The sequence below is a fragment of the Helicoverpa armigera genome, chromosome 11 (genome assembly GCF_030705265.1).
Source record: "Helicoverpa armigera isolate CAAS_96S chromosome 11, ASM3070526v1, whole genome shotgun sequence".
NCBI classification, from domain to species: Eukaryota; Metazoa; Arthropoda; class Insecta; order Lepidoptera; family Noctuidae; genus Helicoverpa; species Helicoverpa armigera.
The window spans coordinates 4646387-4667592 of record NC_087130.1 but is presented as its reverse complement, the minus strand read 5'-3'; the positions used below and the strand labels follow the sequence as shown (position 1 = coordinate 4667592).

The 21206-nt window shown below is 36.9% G+C and overlaps 4 protein-coding genes across 4 annotated transcripts; 2 read left to right on the top strand and 2 right to left on the bottom strand.

Annotated features, from left to right (window-relative positions):
• Positions 1-1210: 1210 nt before the first annotated feature.
• On the bottom strand, positions 1211-4275 carry LOC110370161 (juvenile hormone esterase). The gene is made up of 3 exons (XM_021325894.3): positions 4032-4275; positions 1688-2976; positions 1211-1512 (listed from the first exon to the last, which is right to left on the bottom strand). Exons 1-3 carry the CDS (start codon positions 4167-4169, stop codon positions 1338-1340), a joined length of 1602 nt encoding a protein of 533 aa, XP_021181569.3. The 5' UTR covers positions 4170-4275; the 3' UTR covers positions 1211-1337.
• A 3718-nt stretch (positions 4276-7993) lies between these two features.
• On the top strand, positions 7994-8620 carry LOC110370204 (10 kDa heat shock protein, mitochondrial). Its single transcript, XM_021325950.3, has one exon. It carries the CDS (start codon positions 8141-8143, stop codon positions 8453-8455), a length of 315 nt encoding a protein of 104 aa, XP_021181625.1. The 5' UTR covers positions 7994-8140; the 3' UTR covers positions 8456-8620.
• Positions 8621-9189: 569 nt separating this feature from the next.
• On the bottom strand, positions 9190-11287 carry LOC110370160 (glucose-fructose oxidoreductase domain-containing protein 1). The gene has a single exon (XM_021325893.3). It carries the CDS (start codon positions 11076-11078, stop codon positions 9876-9878), a length of 1203 nt encoding a protein of 400 aa, XP_021181568.3. The 5' UTR covers positions 11079-11287; the 3' UTR covers positions 9190-9875.
• A 3580-nt stretch (positions 11288-14867) lies between these two features.
• LOC110370130 (neurogenic differentiation factor 1) lies at positions 14868-20881 on the top strand. Its single transcript, XM_021325860.3, has 4 exons — positions 14868-15164; positions 15466-15553; positions 16216-16363; positions 20534-20881. The coding sequence occupies exons 1-4, from the start codon at positions 15065-15067 to the stop codon at positions 20843-20845; spliced, it is 648 nt and encodes a 215-aa protein (XP_021181535.3). The 5' UTR covers positions 14868-15064; the 3' UTR covers positions 20846-20881.
• The last annotated feature ends 325 nt before the right edge of the window (positions 20882-21206 follow it).

The window sequence follows — 21206 nt, the reverse complement described above, 5'->3', positions numbered from 1 at the left end:
AACGCAACGCATTCGAAACTGCACAAGAAAGTGAAAAGAGCAAAAAAAAAAACAGAAAGAAAATAAAGCATAACGAGTTACTTTGCACTCTCCTAGTGTTCTATCCAATAAATTACAGCCGGCCTATTTAGAACGTAAAAAGGACACGCTGTACAAAATCCGTGGGCACTGTGGGCAGGTTCGGATGCACCTGAGTATTTCACACCGCGACTCGTTGGCGCCGACGGCCAGTCTACTATAGTCTGTGACCCGGTTATGTAGACTCGAGAACATTTAGAACTGTATGGTTAGATTGAAGATGGTGAAATTGTGAAAGAAGAAAATGTTACAGAGATTTGGTTGAGAATTTAAAATTGGGTTCATTCATACATACATTGATGTAGAATAGTAGATTATAGATTTGTACAAATCTTCTTACATACAATGAGGTAGATCGGAGCAAACGGAAACATGATAATTGAATTACTTACCTATATGCATTAATAAAAGCCCAGCGGAAGTAAATTATCTTTTTTTATATACATATATTGAACCTTGTATAAGGTTACATTCTCGATATAGTCATGTCTTAACTGTTCCACTTCTTGTAGTGCAGCGAGGGTCAAAATATGAACTGTTCAATTTTGAGGTCAAACAAGGATTAGTAAACATTAAAATACAAGGTTGTTTAGCTACACAAATAACTTAATTGTAGTCTTAATTGCTTGCTTCATTCTAAGATAATACACTCAATTTCAATAAAAATATCTTATTTTTCCATCTTTATCGGCCATTTTTTTTTGTTTATTGTCCTGTCTATACATTGTAAAGTATTACCACCCACTCGCTCCAAGTGTACCGTGGTCCATAATGGTATTAGTGCATTCCGAACACTGCGACTCGGTTGAATGCTGGTCGGGCCACTGCGCCCCCGCAACCAACATTACTTCCACTGTACCAAGTGGATACTGAAATGATTTGCCTTTGGTGTTGCATCACAAGGCCCTTTTACAGCCTGTTGGACATACTAAGTTAATTGATATAAATTACTAGCTGTTTCCCCGCAGTTTCAGTCCGCGTCCCGGGGAAACTTATTCCGTACCCAGATAAAATAATTATAGGAATACGATACGAAACCTGGCAACATTAACCAATGCAATAATTTTCAGGAACCGTCTCTAAAAAACGAGTAACGCTGACTAAACACACCAAAATAAAACAACAGCTTCTATACATTTTATACATATATTTCGAGTATAAAAATTACATAGATTCAGTTTTGTATGCACGTTTATATTTTAGTGACACTTAATGCATAGTACGTATAAAAAAAATATTACAGTGAGACATTTGTCTTTTTAACTGCTGGTTTTACATTTCTTTTCATAGATCTCTTCAAAGACCTTCATCCTCTCTGGGTAGACTTCATACTTCATTGTCATGGTTTTATCAATCACTAGACAAGCAATCCCAGTGTCAGCTATGGGCTCCCATTTCGTTGTTATCAGAAAGTCTAGTCTTGGTGATGGGTCTCTGAAAACGCAAAATAAAGTATTGAAAACACTTCACTATAGATTAAATTCAAATATTACATATTTCATCATCTTGAAAATCATTTTAGAAAATCACACAGTTGACTTTATTTTTAGAACTACTGATAATGCCTTCAGATGCGAGATAAGTAGATCTAAGATTTCAAGAAACTCACCCGCAACGAGCGAAGTTCACCCACATTTGGTTCATAGTATTCCTCACGAATGTGTCTCGGTCTGTGACGGGCCCGGTTAATTTAGCACTCTTGACTATATAGCCCCCATCATCTCCATGACACGCTCCCTTACGGTCAATGTTGTAACATTTCTTGATATAATTCAAACCTCCATCATAAGCAAACTCATACATAAACACAGGAGAGTTGTGTTTAGCTATTAAAGTTGCAGCCACATAAATGCCACCTATGAAGTCGACATCAGAAAAGAAATCAATCGCATATGCATCTTCATCAGGGTATAATTTCTCAGCTTCCATATAATTTCCCTTCAGTCTCAATTCTGTATCTATTTTCTCCGGCACATCCAGGTCAAATGGGAAATAATCCACGAAAACTTTATCGTTTATAAACTTCTCTAATGTTGGTTTATTGTGTGATATCATGAGGAGTCCCTCTCGTGAGCAGAATCCTGTCATGTACGGTACTTTATGAAATTCTCCTTTAGCTAACAAGTCGTATGGAGATTTGCTCAAGAAAGGTTCCCAATTACCAGGTTGTTCGATAGTCGGCACAAAACCAAAGTAAAGACCTCCTTTCGCTTTTTCAGCCGACACAACCATCATAGACGCAGTAATTAAATCATGTGTAGACAAACTTTTTAAGTATTTTAAAAGCTGATCATCATCTGTAATTACTTTACCGTGGAGAATCGGTATTTTATAGGCCAACTGTTGGACGTTGGTGTTGTGAGCCCAATGCAATAGGGATGACCCAGACTGGGCAATAGCTTTGTGGAAGAGACCTTTAGCCATAGGTGACAGAAGCAGATACTCGACGCTCGCAGCACCAGCGCTGATTCCAAAAATGGTCACATTTTTTGGATCACCACCGAAACGCGAAATATTTTTCTGTACCCATTTCAATGCTTGAACTTGGTCTCTCAAGCCCATATTTCCTGGCGCCTCCTTATGGTTTAAAGATAGAAAACCAAGTATTCCGAGTCTATAGTTGATACTGACGATTACTACTTTTTTGTGAATCAGGTAATCAGGTCCGTGCGCCGAGTCGTCCGTACCATTGCCAAAGAGGAACCCGCCTCCGTGAAGAAACACCATGACGGGGTATAATTTATCCCCCTTCATGAAGGAAATCGGTGTATAAACATTTAAATACAAGCAGTCCTCATCTCCTTTTACTGCTTTTTCTTCTTTATCGAACTGTGCACATATGTTGCAGTCTTTGGTGCCATCTCTGATTCCTACCCATGGATCCGGTGGCTGGGGTGCCTAGAAACAAACGATTAGGAAATCTTAATAAGGCGCAAACTAAACATAGGTAGATACATATATGTTATGAAGAACATACTTTACATCTTAAGAATTGCATAATTGATAGATAAGATGTTTGGCTAGCATAAATGTAGAATACAGTGTCTGTAAATCGTTTGTCAATAAAATCTTACAAAGTACCTACATTAATTAAGTAGATGTATAATTTTTAGGTCTCATAATAATTGTCTGTTTATTTTTATCTAAAATGACGACAACCATGCTTCTAATGTAATTAGAATATAAGATGCTTTCAATTACCTAATTAACTAACTACAGGCACGAAGTTATTATTTTCAAGTTAATAATTTGTGTATTTATCTTAAACCAACGTTACCAAACAGCCAATCTCTGTCATGATAAAGCAAATCCTCGTATTTTTTTGCTCTATTTAAATAAGCGAAACAAGTTTATCTTTTACAATATACAAAGATACAAAGAATAAAACTATCTTACATAATATATTTATTATAGCATCAAGGTAGGTTTCTTGTACTGAATCAAGTACAGTAGGAGTAGGGCTGCCATCTCGAATTTCGCCAAACCCGGACAAACATTAAAAAAACCCGGACATTTGGCGTAAATCGCATTTTTTCCCCGAACGAGTACGATTTTGTTTAAACAAAAATAATACCTATTTTGTAATCCATTTACTATTAACATATACTTACATTCAATGAGGCGCTTTCTTACATGAAGTGTCCGGGTTTTCCCCGGACGCTTCTAGAAAACCCGCCCGGACGTCCCCCGGACGGGGTCAAAACGAGGACAAATCCGGGGAAACCCGGACGGATGGCAGCCCTAAGTAGGAGGCAAGTAGCTACACCAACATTCACTTTGCCTCGGTCTTAAATGACAAGGAAGTGGTCTGATTGTAGAAAAAAATAATATCTATACAACAGTCTTACAATAACTTATAACAAAACAGAAACAAAAGAAACTGAATTGGTTAAAGCAATTACATAATTTATAGTGAAATTACAATCGAATAAATAGTGCAATCATTCACTTACAGAAAATCTCAATTCGCCAATAGGTGGTTTTGCATACGGAATGCCTTTGAAGCTACAGTACTCAAAATCATCGAAGTTCTTTAACACCTTCCCTGTTATTTGACCCTGTTCGGTGTTTACCAGCACTTGTGACGACATATTTGTTGGTGTGTAAATAAACACAATTATTTTATCACACTATTTCCACTGCACAGCTGTTTTCGACATTAGTATAACCTCAAATCTGTCTGCTTGTGCTAGTGCAAGGCAGCATCAAGGCAGTGCACTAGCTCCTTTCTAACATTGAACAAAGTTCGTGACGTTGAAACTAGATGGCGCTTTGTTAAGTTAGTTAAAATCTATTTTTATAATTTTACTTTTAGTATTGTTAATTATGTAGTTACTAATTAAAAATATACCTAAAGAAAACAACTGGATAATAATATGTTTTAAATATTCTTATACAATTTTCAGCCGTAATAACAAATAGCAATGGCCAATCCTTTTTTTCAATTAGGGAGTAAACATTGTAAATTAGTTGATGATTAACAATTTATTTAAGAAAGCAACCGGAGGGTATATCCTTGAATATCATCATGTACCTATAATAATAATTTTAAACTACTATAACAGATAGCAATAGCCGTTAATTTGATCGTTCACTAACAGTAAATCTGAAACTAATGAATCCAGCCAGTTACCAAATTCCAACAAACATTGACTCAAATCATTGATCTTTGTTTCGGCACCACAATTAGAAGGCTTCACTAAACTGATTCGAATCCCGCGCAGCCGAGATAGCCGGATGCGCACCTGTGTTCCGTCGTTGTGTCGTGAGAACCGACCACGATCTTTAACACAAACCCTTTCATCATCCTCATCTCCATCATATTAAACGATTTTAAACCTTATTTCCTCGTCATAAAGAACTCCAGATTTATCTTAACCGCAAATGTATCGTGGTCAATTTCATATAAGGCCATACAGAGTTCCCTGTTATGCCATGTTTGTTGTGTTATTTTGTACGCTTTTAACATCCGCGCTATTATCGCAACTTTTTATCGTAGTTTAACCATGTTTGAGGAAGCATATCGAAATTTTGGTATTTGAGTAATTTTTTGTATCCTTATTTTTTACAAGAAAATCATTCTTCAGAGTTAGCTAATAAAAAAATCACTAAGTATTGAGCGTTTCCACCAAATTGTAATTCAGCTATTTACTGAAAAAGGTGTATGGTTTTTCACTTTCCTTAGGTTCCATTGATGCTGTTTATTGTTTTATGATAATTATTTTCTACCAAGCATTAAAAATAAAACGGTTTTTAACAACGAGGGCGTTTCTCTAACCACGCCCAGGTCTGATAAAATTGTTGAAAACCAATATCTATTTCTATAAAAATATCTATATAAACATCCAACACGATACAAAAACAGATTAGGCGAACCGAAAACATACTTGCGAGAAAAAAACCTTATTTCTTAATCTTGTATTTTCGGCAATACAAAACGGACACCCTACACTGCACACGTGAATAGTTTGCGAAATCCCGTGTGCTGCGTGTGAACCCGATCACGATCTTTTCTTTTTAAGGTTTTCCAGACCAGCAAAAAGTGTTTGAATTATAATTCATTGAATCAGCCTTCTATAGATACCCGGGTTCCTTTGAGGCAATTTTATCTATTTATTGGACGTAGCAATACAATTAATGTGTGTGAACATTCGGCGCCTTTAAGGTTTTCATTTGGCGTATTTATTTGGTCTAATGTTGTGGTTCTTTGTTTTGTTATTTTGGTTTTTTATCTTGAACAAAAGCATCCCGTTTTGGTGCATACTATTGAAATTAGAATAAATAGATACAGGAGCCTATGGTAAACAATAACGGGTAGGTAATCAATCTTAATTCATGTTATATATTATATTGAACGGCTCAAGATATAATTTTATGTAAAAACTTAAGTATTCTTTTTATATCCCTTACATAAGTACTTCTTAGTCTTGAGTAGGTATGTAGGTATTGTATTGGTATAAAGTTCAGTATAACAGCAGACCTAAATGAAAGCTAGTCTTGCCGCCTTTATGCCCGTCTCCATAAAACGTCAGTATTGTTTCTCAGGTGTCTTCGCTGGCGTTTTCCTCAGTAATTCATACTGTATCGTGTACGTGTTGCGTGATTAAGTGTCAATTAAGTATTCAAGAGCCGTCAAAGTGTATTCGCATTGGACAATGGCGGCGGGGCCGGTCTGTGCTTTCATGTGACCGCGCAAGCGCGGAGGCGGCCATAAATCGCGATGCGCGAGCGCTGCTCAGCTTCTTTTGTGTGGAGTGAGTTTATTCGCCGTCCGTACAGGGCATGGCAGACGTGTGTGGGTGTTGCGGCGTGATTGTGTGTACAATTGGTGCGCGCGCAGGTGTGTCCGAGACTGGCCGGCGCCGGCGCACATTCCTCCGGCGGTCACGGCGCCGCGGACTGAGTGCGTACTTGATGATTGCGGACACGACTCATGCGCGTTCCCAAATGACACTAACGTCTAAAGTATTCGATATAAATTCTGTGCGTAATCAATGGAGCTTATTGTTAATCATATTAGTCAGTTTAATATAAACATTAATAAACAATCTGCTTTAGTTTGTTTGTATGATGTTCCGATAAGCTTAGCTTGATCTCAGGGGAAGTACCTACCTAATTGAAAGTTATGAATAAATAAAACAATTTATAAAAACAATGAATAGGTTACCACATCTATGCACAGCTGAGAATATTTTGATCAATCTAATATTTAAATGAAAGAAATGAATAGACGAATATTTCGTAACCAAATAATATAAATCGAAGGCACATTTTATTTATTAATTAGGTACTGTTATTATAATTTTTATTTTTTCAGTGCAACGCTGGAGTTCGGGCTTTTCCTTTGTCAAGAAAACCGGACAATATAGCATGTAGAATTACCATCTATGTACATAACACAAAACTACACAAGTTGTAGATACATTTAACAAAAATAGATGGCGCTATGCGAAATGCGAAATGCGAGAAAAGTTTTTGGTTAAAAGTAATAAAGTAAACAAAGTGGAACCTGATTAACAAAACAGTTGTGCAAATGTTAACAAAATAGAAAGTGTCATAATCTATCTATACTAATATTATAAAGCTGAAGAGTTTGTTTGTTTGTTTGTTTGAACGCGCTAATCTCAGGAACTACTGGTCCGATTTGAAAATTTCTTTCAGTGTTAGATAGCCCATTTATCGAGGAAGGCTATAGGCTACTTTTTATCCCGGTACGGGAAGTAGTTCCCACGGGATGCGGGTGAAACCGCTGGCAGAAGCTAGTTTAGTACTAAAAATCACTACACGTAAGATACAGAGAATTCAGCAAAAAATAATCAAAGCTTATTAATTATACCATCAGATGATTTCGTTTTATAGGTATGTAGATAAAATATATGAATTTAAAAAAAACATAATAAGTGCTGTAATATTGATTCAATGGAGCGTAGATAATTATTTTATTATTTACTAAATCTAGTTCCATACAACTTTAGTTACTATAATTTCTGAGATGAGACTTCTGTATTTTTATAGGAACTAAGTACTGATTTATTTTCAAATAGTTAATTAGCATTCTTCACTAAATCCAGATAGATTTCAATGAGGCAATACTTCCGAATTTATTTCCATTCTACATATTTTTCTGAATAGTTAAAATGAGCGCCATCTATTTTTAATTTTGTGTACTTCAAATACACGGTAAATTCTGTTTGCTACTCGACACTAGAGGTCGTTAGTGCATACCCTTATAACAATATTAAAAATGCTCAGTTTTTAGTCAATTTACATTTAAGTTTTGTATTTTGATAAAATAAAATATTAATTACTTTTTGTTAAGAAAACTTTCTGACGTTACAGAAAGTTTTTCTTTTGGAAAATCAATCGAAATTCAAATTTTCAAAAATCAAACTGGCAAGTGGCAACACCTCGGACACATGGGGAGAAAATGAGATGAATGAACTATTGTCAAAATTGTACGATCGCCGGTCGGTGTACGAGCTCGAATATTCTAGATTAGAATCGGTGAGCAGGCTCACAGTCAGATTCAATTGTTTCCCTGAAAAACTTGACAACAGACAACATGAGCGGCAACGTAGTAAAGCGCCTGATTCCTCTGCTCGACCGTGTCCTTATTAAAAGGGCCGAAGCAGTTACAAAAACCGCGGGCGGCATCGTCATCCCCGAGAAGGCGCAGACCAAAGTCCTGCATGGAGAAGTTGTGGCGGTCGGTCCTGGTTCCAGAAAAGAGAACGGCGACTTCATTCCAGTGCTAGTCAAGGTTGGCGACAAAGTTCTCCTACCAGAATACGGCGGCACCAAAGTTTCTCTTGAAAATGATGATAAGGAGTACCACCTCTTCAGAGAGAGCGACATCTTGGCGAAGATCGACAACTGAATTTAGTGCTAGTTTTAGTTTATGATTCTGATTCTGTTTAATATTAGTTAAAATTTAGTACATGTAGTGAATGAACATTGTGATTGTGTAATATGCTACTATGTTGTGAGGGGTATTAATGTTATCTCCTTTGCATTTCTTATTATAAATTTGTTACGGAAATAATGTCTTAATTCATTTTACTCCTAAATTCAGTATTTCATCATTCAACATAACCTCAAATTTCTGCCAATGCCATTCTCATTAGTTTGACATAACCTATACTTGCACCAAGTGATAATCTACAGCATGCTATTTGCGACAGTATTTCACCTGGAACAAAGTGCATATTGTTTTCTAAATGAAAAACCGACCCACTGACCAAACTTTATCAGAAACTGATAAGCTCAGCTAATAAAATGATGTTAAAGCACTGAACTAAGTTCACATTCCAAAGCGTCACCCTCCTGTTTATTTTGGCAGTAAAGTACTAGTTCAACACAATTGTAATTCCAAAGACTGCAATTTACACCATGTCGTTTTGACTGCCTATACTTTTATTCTCTAGTGTTGTAAAGTCACTTGAACAACGTACCACACCCAAAAAGTAACAGCGAAACAAATGTGACTAAATAAATAGCCACACCTATGTTATCATTCTATTTCTTTTATTATGTAACTTCAAGACAGCAATTGCATAATGTGGCAGGACCACCATTCTCACACACCACACAAAAATAATAAAATATCAAGTAGTAGTATAAAATATTGTATTTCACACAAGTCATCTTTTGTACAACCGAAATACATTTTTAATTTAAATCACAGTAAATACAATATCTGTACAGAAGTAGACATGCATCGTAATTAGAAAGGAATTACATATTTTACATTTTCAAATAAAAATAAATCTAGCTTTTTCTGCCGTAGGTATCCCCTAAATATAGACCCCTAATAAAAGCGGTCTGAATGGTATGGTTGGTTACAGTTACTTCATACACCATTTAAATCTCAATTGGTTCAGCCTTTGTACAAAAAGATACAAACCAATACACATCTGCTTTTATCTTCTTATTCTTAGCGTTTATCCTGTCTTGTGACAGGGTCCGCTTTCTGTATCTTCTGCTTTTATAATATTTCAATTTCAGACTTATTTGTGAGTTTAGACTAAATCCAAGTGCAGCACAAGAACAATGAATGAATAGATTTACATAATCATGGCAAGCTTGAAATAACATGTTAATAAGTACATTGCTAAGCATATTAATAACTTGTTGTGACTAAACACTGTGGATAATGTTTAAAGGTAATACTGAGTTAATTTCAGATATCAAACCTTATTATCTAGGTACTTATTTGACTTATAATTATATGCAACAAAGCACGCTAACAACAAAAAAGGTACATTATAATGGCATATCAATACATTAAAATGCATAATCTATTGTAGAGATATGGCAGTGCGTCTCACAGCGGCTGACAATGCCGGATTTGGGTCTGGAGGCTCTGTGAGGAGTTGTACTGATGTCCAACACCCATCCTCATTAGATTGACGTAAAGCCTCCATGGTTGCTTGTACTCTTTGTCCATCTTCAAATGTTGCTGCAGACTTTACAGGTTCTTTTACCCAGTCCATTTGTTCCTTCACAGGTAGGAATGCCTCTTTTAAAGCACTTATCATCTTACACAGCCCTTTTATGTAAGGCTTAGGTACCACACTAGAAGCGCAGCTCAGATCTTCAACATCAACATATATGACCTCTTCCTTATCATGAGGCCTCTTGCCTTCATCCTCTGTGGTCTTGCCATTAGATTTATGTAATTTACCATGGAGGTCTCCACCTTTCACAACCAGGTACCCCTTCTTGCTACACACATAAATTTCCTGATTGAAACAAGGCCCAGGTAGGTGATTATTCAATGTAGCAGTAACTAACAAACCCTTATCCATTTGCAATTGGAATGTACAAAAATCTGGAGCGGTTATCTTCCTTATACCGTTCACTTTACTAGTTTCTTCTACAAAAGTCCTCAAAACTCCATGTACTTTGACTACTTTCTGGCCGGTCAGATATGATACTAGATCTATAACATGACTACCAACTAATGTTAGTGTACCTCCTCCCATAGTATCATCACACAACCAGTTGTAGGTGTCACTTATGAGCGGACCCATCTGCACTCTCACATCAATCAAGGTGAGTTCATCAGGGTTCCCCAAATAGCCATCTTGAATAGACTTCTTCATGTGACTAAATGCGGGCAAGAAACGCAAGGAATGATTGACTATGGATATCAGAGTAGGATAGTACTGAGCAGCACGCACCATTTTGAGGGCCTCTGCCTGGCACAGCCCCGCTGGTTTGTCGCAAACAACATGCTTGCCTATTCCCAGTGCCTTTACTGATATTTGGGCGTGCAAATTCGGCGCACAAACAATAAATACGAGGCTGACATTCTTCTTCAACAAAACATCGTCAATTTTATTTGTAAAAAACGGGATTTTAAGCTCTTTAGCAGCTAATTCTGCTTCCTGTAGAGTCACTCCCCATATGGCTTCAACTGGAAATCCTTTTTCTCTTAAAAATGGCACCAAAACCTTTGCAATAGCCCCAGTTCCAAAAACCCCAATTCCCGGTAACATTTTTTATTTCTCACGCAAGCTTCTTATTACGGCACTTGCTTGCGAAATAGCTGAACTGTTATTTATTTTTGAAACATAATTATTGTTTTGATACCTATTACAAACTCGTATTCAATAGAAAAATATATTATTTAGGATCCACAAACAATATTTTAGCACATCAACTTTAGTTCGATTTCGTAAATCGTAAGGTTTCTTCATAGTGTTGTAAGCTATCGATAAAATCGATATCGAAACAAATCAAAACGAATCCATTACCTACATCCTGCACACAATGAAGATAAATAAATCCCAAGCAGAAAGTATTTAATTCTGCAGGGTTAAGAGTGTGATCAGAGCATTTATATTATCAATAAATAAAAAGTCTAGTAATGATAATGACGAAATTGTCGTTACAAGACATTTTAAAGTCCATTTATAAGTTTATTTCACAGAACACACACAAAAAGACACACGATATAATATCTTCATTTTTATAGTACCAGAAAGACAAAATTTGGTTACTTTAAATAACACTACTTCTGAAAAGAAAACTCGAACACTTAATTTAAGTGTTAAATATTTTAGTCGACATCGGTATCATTTCGAATATGTACAACCCTATAAACGTCAGAATTCACTGTCATAGATTTGGCGTTTCAAGCTGCATGTTGCCATGCACTCATACATGCACTACACAATAATCATAGAAAATAAAGGTTTTCTGTTTGGCAATTAACAATGAGATTATGTTTCAACGGAATGAGTTTTTTTTTCTCTTATTTACTTTTCTGATGCCTAGGTGACACTGATCTTGGTACGTTACTGCAGGGAATGGAGCATTATACCTTTATCAACTTCATATAATTTTGCGGTCTTAAAGCGAAAAATAGGGAATTATCGGAGAAAAGCTTTGGAGAAAAGGAGGTTTAAGAACGTTCCCTATTAAAAAGAAAAAGATTTGTACGCCTAAGAGGCCAAACATGAATGGCTACGTTTATTATTTTGTATAACAACCTGCATAATTCTATGTGCACCCATGTTTATACAAATAAAGTATCTTGTAAAGTCAGTCGTCAGTCAGTCGGTAGAATCTTACCGACTAAGATTCTTATCCCTATGTCCCGAGAGACCTTCTCACTTTGGAAAAGGTTCAGTAACGTACCTAGTAGTTACAACGCCATCTATCGAGTTCTTGGGAACTATTGTTTTAAGTCCCAAAAAGTAAACCTCCCATTACGTGCTTCATGAATTAATGAATGGCTACGAAATATTCCGCTGTGATGGATCAAAGGGGTGCGCCGATTTTCTGAAGCCTACTTATTTTTCCTACATTAGATAACTACTATAAGGTCATACTAAGTTACGGTCGGCTTCCAGCTTGATCAAATGTAGCTGGATACCACAGTGTTAAGAATGGAGCGACAGCCTTTGTGACCTCATCAATCCTGGCCATCCCGATACCCGTTGGTAAAACTGTCTATCAGACCATCTGAGTTGTCACTATATAGTATATAGATGTCCAAATAACAGCCTGGAGCCACTTTAATGTGTCTTCCGAAACACGAAGGAACTCGTCACAAGGAGTAAAATGGTCTCAAAACAGAGCCAAAATGCTTAACTGCATCGATAACCTAGCTCTAACTAATGAGAAATAGGTTACTTACTTCAAACTTTAGCCACGGGTGTGCAGCTGCACCTAAGTCCTGGGTGTAGCCGTCGCCGCTATGTTAAAGGCTACATATAGTTCTAACCGAAGATCGGAGGAGACAACAAAGTTTAGCAACATATGACCGGTAACACCTTACCGTAGTTGGTTAAACCTAAGTGTAATCTCGCTTCAGGCTTAAGCCGTAACAAATCTACGCAATAGAAATTCCAGTCTAGTAAATGCGATAAGATACCATCATATTTATTCAAAAGCCCATAAATTCTTCAGATTTTCTTTAAGAGATATCGTTATTAATTGTATGCGTGTAAGTGGAACAAAGAATAATATTAGTTGAGTAAACAGTAGCATCGTAAGTCACACTGTACGGCGCTTAAAACGAATCACTTTTCGTCGGAGCGGTTAAATTCAATGCTTTGATATACGCCACCTGGACTATGTAGGGTTGCTACCAAATCGTCGTAAGAAAATTAGTTTTTCAACAATTACTTTTTTATTGGAAATATGTACTTCGTTAGATCTTCAAAAATAATCTCGTAGCATCTGGGTACAGCCCACCTGTTTGAATTAAAGGAAGACTTTTTTTGGTCTTTTAATGATAAAAAAAAACTGCCGAAAGGTCGTGGTTAGACTTTGAATTTGACTTTATTTCTTACATTTATTGTAATTTAAATAATTGTAACTATAAGTTAACTTCACTCATCATGCTCTCCGATGGTTTAAGTAAAATTAACGTAAACTAACCATAAGTCGATAGCTACAGCTACATAACCCATAACTACAGAGTACTTACCTAAATAAATGTAAACGATTAATATAATAATAACATGTAATTATATTTTTTAATAGGTATCTAAAATAAGTCGTAGCAACCATAACTGCATACTATTTGCAGCAATTCGTCTAACACCTCACAGCACAGTTGGAGTTCCCCGCCGATCATCTCCACAATTAGGGCTGACTGACGACCACCAATTAATAATGAACTTTAAATTACACGAAACAATTATATTTATGTTTTTAATTACTGATATCACCACCAGTGATATGCAGTACTTGTGCGATTCTGGTTTTTTATTAGCGAAAGGTCAATTGTTGCACGCTGAATTTTTTCACCTGTTGTCTGATTTTGGATGCTTTGGATATGAGCATCAAAATAGTAATGAAGAGATTGTTCTCTGCCAAGCCCTGTAACTTTTCTAAAACTTGGCCGAACTCGAAAGTTTAGTTTAGTACCTACTTAATCTGTAAACTGTGAATTTATTTGTAAGAAGGATACATACACCTTCCTAATTTGTTTTTAAAGGAAGCTGTACCTACCTACATTTTAACAAGTTTTTGCCGCAAAGATTATGACGAGACTGCTCTATCAGCTTTTAGGTATTTTTTTTTACTTTTAAATAGGAATTTACCAAACATTCCTCAGGGCATCACGGTGACGCAAGGGTTCGTCTGCATAGCACGTGTGTGTCAGGGTGGAATTATTCCAAAAGTATTGAGTGTCACGGAAGTGTGACCCGCGCGGCATTCTGACAAACTTTTTGTGAGAACTCTTCGACGGCGCTAATTGCTTCACACTTTTGTGGGTTTTGATTACATTAGTCATTTTAGGAATTAATTTAAATAAAAATATTTTTTTAAGAGGGAGCGGTTGTGCAATATATTTTTGAGATGGAAGTGGGTATAGGTACGACAAACTGTTAAACAAACTGTTACTGTGACGATAGCAAAATGATTAAAATCCTAACATACATTCGCAATCATTTTTGTTATACGTTCCATGGCTGTGCGTACTTACATAAGTCTTTCAAATAATCCTGGCACCCAACTGGGATCTTTTGATTTGTAGTCGTCAAACTTACAAGAACGTAGCATAGGTCTTTTAACTATGTTAATAGAAAAGGTAACTTAAAAATCTGTAGCCATAGTTATCGGCATCATTTACCTGTAGTTATATTTATTTGTTAAGATCTGGTTGATATCTTAACATAACAGCTTCCTGGAATTAAATAAATAGAAATTGACCCGCTCAATAAAGCTAGTGTTTCACAACCATGGGCTATTAGAAGTACCTATACAAAAACATACCAAAACGATGTGCTATGTATCTTGCGTAAACCATCGTTCATTAGTCGACCAGTAATCCTGACTTCTTGTTCGGGAGGGGCGAGTTTTGGCGCCGCCCAACGAACCATGCCGCCCGCCTTGCGCTCGCGCCGCTCAAATGATAAACGTCACGCCGGTAGACAAGAGGGCACCCACCCCTAACATTCTTCGGTTCGAAATTTAAAATATGTGGTAGTGTAGTGACAGTGATATAATTAGTGCAATAAACAAAATGCCTAGAAAACGAGTGAATCGATCCCCGCCGGTCGAGAAAAGAACAGAAGATGGTGATGATGATGACTTCTTTTTTGATGATACTCAATCAAATTCAGGTGAGATTTTCAAGAAAATAAAGCGATATTTCAAGTTAAAAATACTTTTTTTAAAGAATTTGAAAGTCCATTTATTTAGACAGTTATTTATTAAATTACTTACCTATATGAAAATTCAGTCCAAAAGAAAATTGAAAGAAATAAATACGAAGGAATTAATAAATAATTAACATTGCGTGTTTTGTGAATTTAAATCAAGAATTTTACGTTTTTACTTGACTCGTGGTACGGTATACCTCAGTTTTACAGTGTCGCCAAGTAGGTGCCTACTTAAACTTAAACCATTATTCATTATCCCTAGGTCGGAGTTCACAAGAGCCTCAACACAGAAATGCCGCAAACGCACGGGAGAGGGCAAGAATGAGAGTTCTTTCTAAAGCATTTTGCAGGTAACTACATACTTTAATTAATTAAGTATTCGCTGATGAATTTGCACGGGTCTTATAATGAGTGAGGGTAGGTATAGCGAAGAATGTGTATTAAGTATGGAAATACGAAACTGGTAAACCAATTGGGAAGGCACCTACCTAATAGTCTGGGCTATAGCTAAGCTTTCTTGCCAAATAATGTAAGTAGCCCGTCGGACAATAGATTTCTTCAGGGGCCAAACAGGCTGAGGCTGTTGAAGTGCTTTATTAGGTTCTCGTAAGGAATACTAATGAACAAGTAAGTAATTTTCCTAACTGGAAACTGTGGGATCTCTAAAGACTGTCTCTATAGACCATAAGCACTATAGATAGATTTTTCGGGTATTCAATCTGATTGTGCGTTATTAATCAGTGCATAAGATGTGGAAATTATTTTTTACTCCTGCAGTTTCACTGGTTTCACCCGCGTCTCAAGAGACTATTTTCCACACCCTGTTAGAAAGTAGGTGTCCCACGGACGATTAAAGTTTGTCTCAAATGTTTAAAGAATGTGTGTCTTAATATTCAGCTCTTTTTGCTGGGCCGACAACATCCACATAAAAAATAAATAGGTTTAATGTGAAATTCTTATCGGCGTACATCCACCTATGTAACTTTCTTACTAACAACAATTTACCTTCCAGACTGAAAACCACGCTGCCCTGGGTGCCGGCAGACACGAAGCTGTCTAAACTGGACACGCTACGTCTGGCAGCCTCCTACATAGCGCACCTCCGAGCCTTGCTGCACGAGCCCAGGTCTGCGCATACGCCGCCGCACCCACTTAGCCTGGTAAGTAACTTATAGTTGTCGGCACGGATATTGAGCTCTCGGCGGAAGAGCGGGGATCGCTTTGCGCACTGTACACATAAGGCAATAAACCAATAAATCGCTTCTGCGCAAGTGAAGATCAGGGCTCAATATCCGTGCCGATAACTACCTATATATCTCTATGTTAAAATAGGGTAAAATCGCACAAAATTATAAGTTATGAACTATATTGCGGATTATTTACTCACAATGTTGTGGGATGACCCACAATGGGATACCTCTGTAGGAGGATTCATACTGAAACATAACTTATTTAGAGAGAGATACCCTAATAAAAAGAAAATTTGGCTAAATGGATGACAATGGGATGCAAAAAATCGCTCCCTGTAAACTTCAATGAATATTCGTAGCAAATCTGCTACGAGTTACTTGCTACGGAGCGAAGAGGGGATCGTGATTGGTAAATATTTGTCAGTGCTGGTTTCATTTTCATCATCTAGATTACTTTTTTTAAACAAATTGCAGGAACATAACATAAATTAATGATGACATAGAATACATAGAAATTGTTATTTTTAAATATTTCTATGAAAACGTAAACATGTCGACGAATACATCTGTTATGGACCATGTGATTAATTCGGGCATTATTTATAATGCCCGAGCATTTTGAATAATGTCTAGCTTTATCGGGCCAAGTGATTAATAACTATCTTAACTTCATTATTTATCACATTGCACGGGCATTATTATATTGCTACATGATAGTTGAGCAATTTGATAATAAAGCTATATTTTATGCGGTGCGAGGGTGGCAGTTGTTCTAATAAATAAATCCTGTTACTTGCTACATATTTTATGATTATTGTTTTAAATTAGGTATATGTTCTATTTTAATGGGAAATTATAAGTCTAGCCACAAAATTATTAATTGGACAATTGTCATCTAATTTACTAACTCGGCCTCATTTTTCTTGATCTCATTTTTCTTGGCTCGTTTTTTTTTATTTTAGAATTTAATTTGGATTCAAAATATTGTATTAAAAACTGAACTTAGTGACGAAAACGAATCGCTGCAAAACCGACTCCACGTAGTCTTGTCTGCCCTACCCCTAGAGTGCAATTCAAAACCGCGTAGGCGCGGAGGGGCGAGGCAGTCCCATGCTCGCATGGGACCGCCGGAGCCCCGCAGCGCCGGAGCCGTGACAGAAGCCATGCTTGCTGCATGTTGCATGCTTACTTCTATGCTCTGTCAATTGATATGGGATGTGTTATATTTAGTTTATTTTAAGTTAAATGTCAATAACAATAAAAAAAAATAAATTAAATATGTTTGTATTACTTTGCCCAAAAGGTCACGGGCAATATGTATAGTGCCCGGTCAATTTGATTGTTTGAATAATTATTATCAAATTGCACTCTCAAATTGGGCATTATTCATAATGACCGGGCATTATGTATACTGCCCAATTTATCACTTGGTCCATAACACATCTACTTGGGCCAGTTAGTGTCCTTCGAAAACAGGCAAGACAAGGAAATCGATCGACGGATCGAAAACGCCTGGAAGAGCTACTGGTCCATGAAGTCGCTTATGAAGGGTGAGCTCCCTTTATCGCTGAAGCGAAAACTAGTCGACATGTGTATTCTGCCCATCCTAACCTACGGCGCTCAGACTTGGTCTTTGACCGAATCTCAGAAGTCCAGGCTAAAAGTTTGCCAAAGAAGCATGGAGCGTAGCCTGCTCAACATACGGCTTAGCGACCGGATACGCAACACCATTTTCCGGTCCAAGACGGGCATACTCGATGTGGGCAATAAGTCTGCAAAGTTGAAGTGGGATTGGGCGGGTCACATCTGTCGAATGCACCCGGACAAGTGGGCCAATATTACCACAAAGTGGATCCCGGAGGATGGAAGGCGACCGAGAGGGAGACCAAGGAAACGCTGGAGGGAAGACTTGGACAGCTTCCTCTCGGACTGGCCTCAAGCAGCGATGGATAAAGAAAAGTGGAAGGCTTTGGGGGAGGCCTTTGCCCAGCAGTGGGACAGCATAGGCTAATTAAAAAAAAAAAAAAAAAAAATGAAAACGTAATACATAGGTATTCAGTAGATCTTTTATAGACAGCATGTTTTTTCATCTAAAATGCAAGATATAAAATCTCCCTTTAGCCAAGAACTAAAAAATCACACAAACAACAAACACTCGTCAAAAAAACTTGCTTAGTGAAAACAATTATAGTAATAACACCAGATGTAATGTACCTACATTTGTAACATTAAAGATTTGCATACAAAATCAGTATTTTGCTAAGTCTTCCAATATTTATGCTATTTATAGCAGATTATTAAAGAACAAAAAGTGTTCAGCGATAAATATCGGTCGTGTACATATCCCACCTGTTCTTTGCAATAGTAATATTAAATCGTAGTCGTACGTATGTTTCTCTTCTATGGATGACCTACTTCAATGTATCTTGCGAAAGTTCTATTTACTTTCCACGATATCTCCTTGTGTCTCGTCTAAGAGAACCTTTAAAACCTGGTCTGATTAAGTCCAGGACCAGTAATGGAGAACATAATGTCATTATTTCTTTGTTATACTTGCATCACCTACCTACTAGAAGACCCAAACAAAAAACCACATCGAATATTCATCAGTGTTGGTGTGGCGACAAGTTTAACGCAACAAAAAGTTAGCACCCGTCCATTTATCAGGGAGGCGTGAATCGTATAATTGTTCACGATATATTCCCTGTCATGGCTGTCATCCCCTTAATCGTGCGGGCACGAGTCTGTCCCGCAATGAATTAGTGGCAGGCCTAAAAGACATTTGCTAAACGCCGAAGCGCGAACGCTGTCGTCGCGGGATTAGTGAACACGTTCCACGAAGGTCGCATAATTGATTGAAAGCCGGATTAACTGTTTGTGAACGCATCGTTAAAGATGGAACATTTTTCAAAATAGGAATTATTGTTGGAACAACATTGCGTTCATTTAGTGGTTTAGCAATTTTTCTGGGCAGCATAACGATAGGTACGCATTGGACTTTTTCTGGTTTTAAATTATTGTTGGATTCAATTTAGTAGGTATTAACTAGACCTTTCGATTGCTTTTTTGTGCAAAAACATCTTGTTTTGTTTATACTTTTTAGATTTTTTGGCATAAAACGGGTTGTACCATAGGGTTATAAACTTCGTGTGTGTTCTCTCTTGACTTGGGGAATAAATAAATACATGTAAATTTTTTCTTCAAATGAGAGTCACTTTTCCGACCCTTCTTCCTAATAACAAACAAAAAAGTATATCGGTACAAGTGGTGGAGATACATAGAAACAAAAAGGTTAAAACAATAAACAGGAGAGTTTTACGCTGCGCACACGAGCTGACCAAAAGTTTGCAGCTGTTCTGAGTATAAATAACGTTTATCTCCGGACGTTAAAGAGATGCTCCAGTTTTATTGTTCCTTGGTTCCTTTGTCTTATTTACTGCTTCATTACGACCATTGGGAAGGTTGTGTTTTACATACCTACTCACGTTAAAATGGTTTTTTTCTTTCACCCTATTTTGTTAACTTTGCAGGAACTCTGTGCCATAGAAATATGTTTGTCTCAAGTTCTACCACCAATTTTTCCTTTTAAGCTAACGAACGGCTATTGTGAATTTGTTATAGCAGTGGAACCCTATTTGAAGACTGGAGATAAATTAGAATTCTACCATTTAAAAAGTGCCTTTGATATTCTAATCCTCATCCTTCTAGTTTCTCTGTTTTGTTTGGAGATACACATGTTCGTCAAAAAACAACTTTGTTTGTTTGAACATAAAAAGTGCGGTCAAGTCGCAATAAACGGATCATCATAACTTGATAAATACATTTTGCTTATTGGGTGGTCTGACTATACGTCATTAATGTATGAGGAGGAACTATTCGTCATAATGTAACTATGCACTTACTTGCCAATTCCATTAGTGGTTCGATTAAAAACAGTAGCTAATGGTGTCTTGGCGCCTTGGAGAAAATAGAGAGATATAATATAATAAACTTTAGGTGGATCTTGAACATTTTTAAATAGGGACTCATTATTTTAAGATGATGTTTAAGTGTCTTTAATTAACAGTAACTCGTGATTAAGATAGGTCTGTTCTTTTAACCCTCTAATAAAGCAAGCTAACAATTCCCCATTACTTACAGGCGTGGCCCTTCGCCTTTCAGCACGGAGGTTCGCTCAGCTGTGCGATATCCCAACGATGGAACGTCAACCCTTCTACCAACGACTCTTCAAACTGCCGAAACGCCCAGCCTCCTAGAGACACCGTCCACGACAACCAGAACAACGAAGGTTACCAAGAGTATCCTGACAATGAGTATGAGGACCGCTGCTATGAAGATATGAATACGAACGATTGTACCCCTATTCAGTATTGCAATTATGGGTACAAGGATAACTACTACGATATGAGAAATGATATGAGGAACTACGGTTCGGATAGTATGATGAATTGATAGGCGATGATGACCAAAGAATTATAATTATTTAACTAAAGTGTAAAAAATAGGAGTGATTGGATCTATAAATTAATAATATTGAAATACAATTTATTCAATTTATTTATTTTTTTCCTTCATTTGTTTCTGATGTTTTAGCGTGAAAGAGCGATAGACAGCAGATGTAATTATTTTTGTATTGATGATTTACATTAGGCTCTTTAACAAGCCTTTGACCAACCTACTTCGGTTCAAATCTGTTCAGATATTTTTAAAACTAGGTGACCTTCAAAGTAGTTCAAAGTCCTGATGTAATCCATCAACGGATCAAGATTTGTCATATCAAATGAGGCAGTAAATCATCTTCTTAGAAACGTTA

Coding starts and splice junctions, on each gene's coding strand:
- LOC110370160 (XM_021325893.3), bottom strand. CDS start 11,078: ATGTTACCGGGAATTGGGGTTTTTGGAACTGGGGCTATTGCAAAGGTT.
- LOC110370130 (XM_021325860.3), top strand. CDS start 15,065: ATGCCTAGAAAACGAGTGAATCGATCCCCGCCGGTCGAGAAAAGAACA. Junction 15,554..16,215: donor CTTTCTAAAGCATTTTGCAG/GTAACTACATAC, acceptor TTTACCTTCCAG/ACTGAAAACCACGCTGCCCT. Junction 16,364..20,533: donor CGCCGCACCCACTTAGCCTG/GTAAGTAACTTA, acceptor CATTACTTACAG/GCGTGGCCCTTCGCCTTTCA.
- LOC110370161 (XM_021325894.3), bottom strand. CDS start 4,169: ATGTCGTCACAAGTGCTGGTAAACACCGAACAGGGTCAAATAACAGGG. Junction 2,977..4,031: donor TTGGCGAATTGAGATTTTCT/GTAAGTGAATGA, acceptor GTTTGTTTCTAG/GCACCCCAGCCACCGGATCC. Junction 1,513..1,687: donor GTGAACTTCGCTCGTTGCGG/GTGAGTTTCTTG, acceptor TTGCGTTTTCAG/AGACCCATCACCAAGACTAG.
- LOC110370204 (XM_021325950.3), top strand. CDS start 8,141: ATGAGCGGCAACGTAGTAAAGCGCCTGATTCCTCTGCTCGACCGTGTC.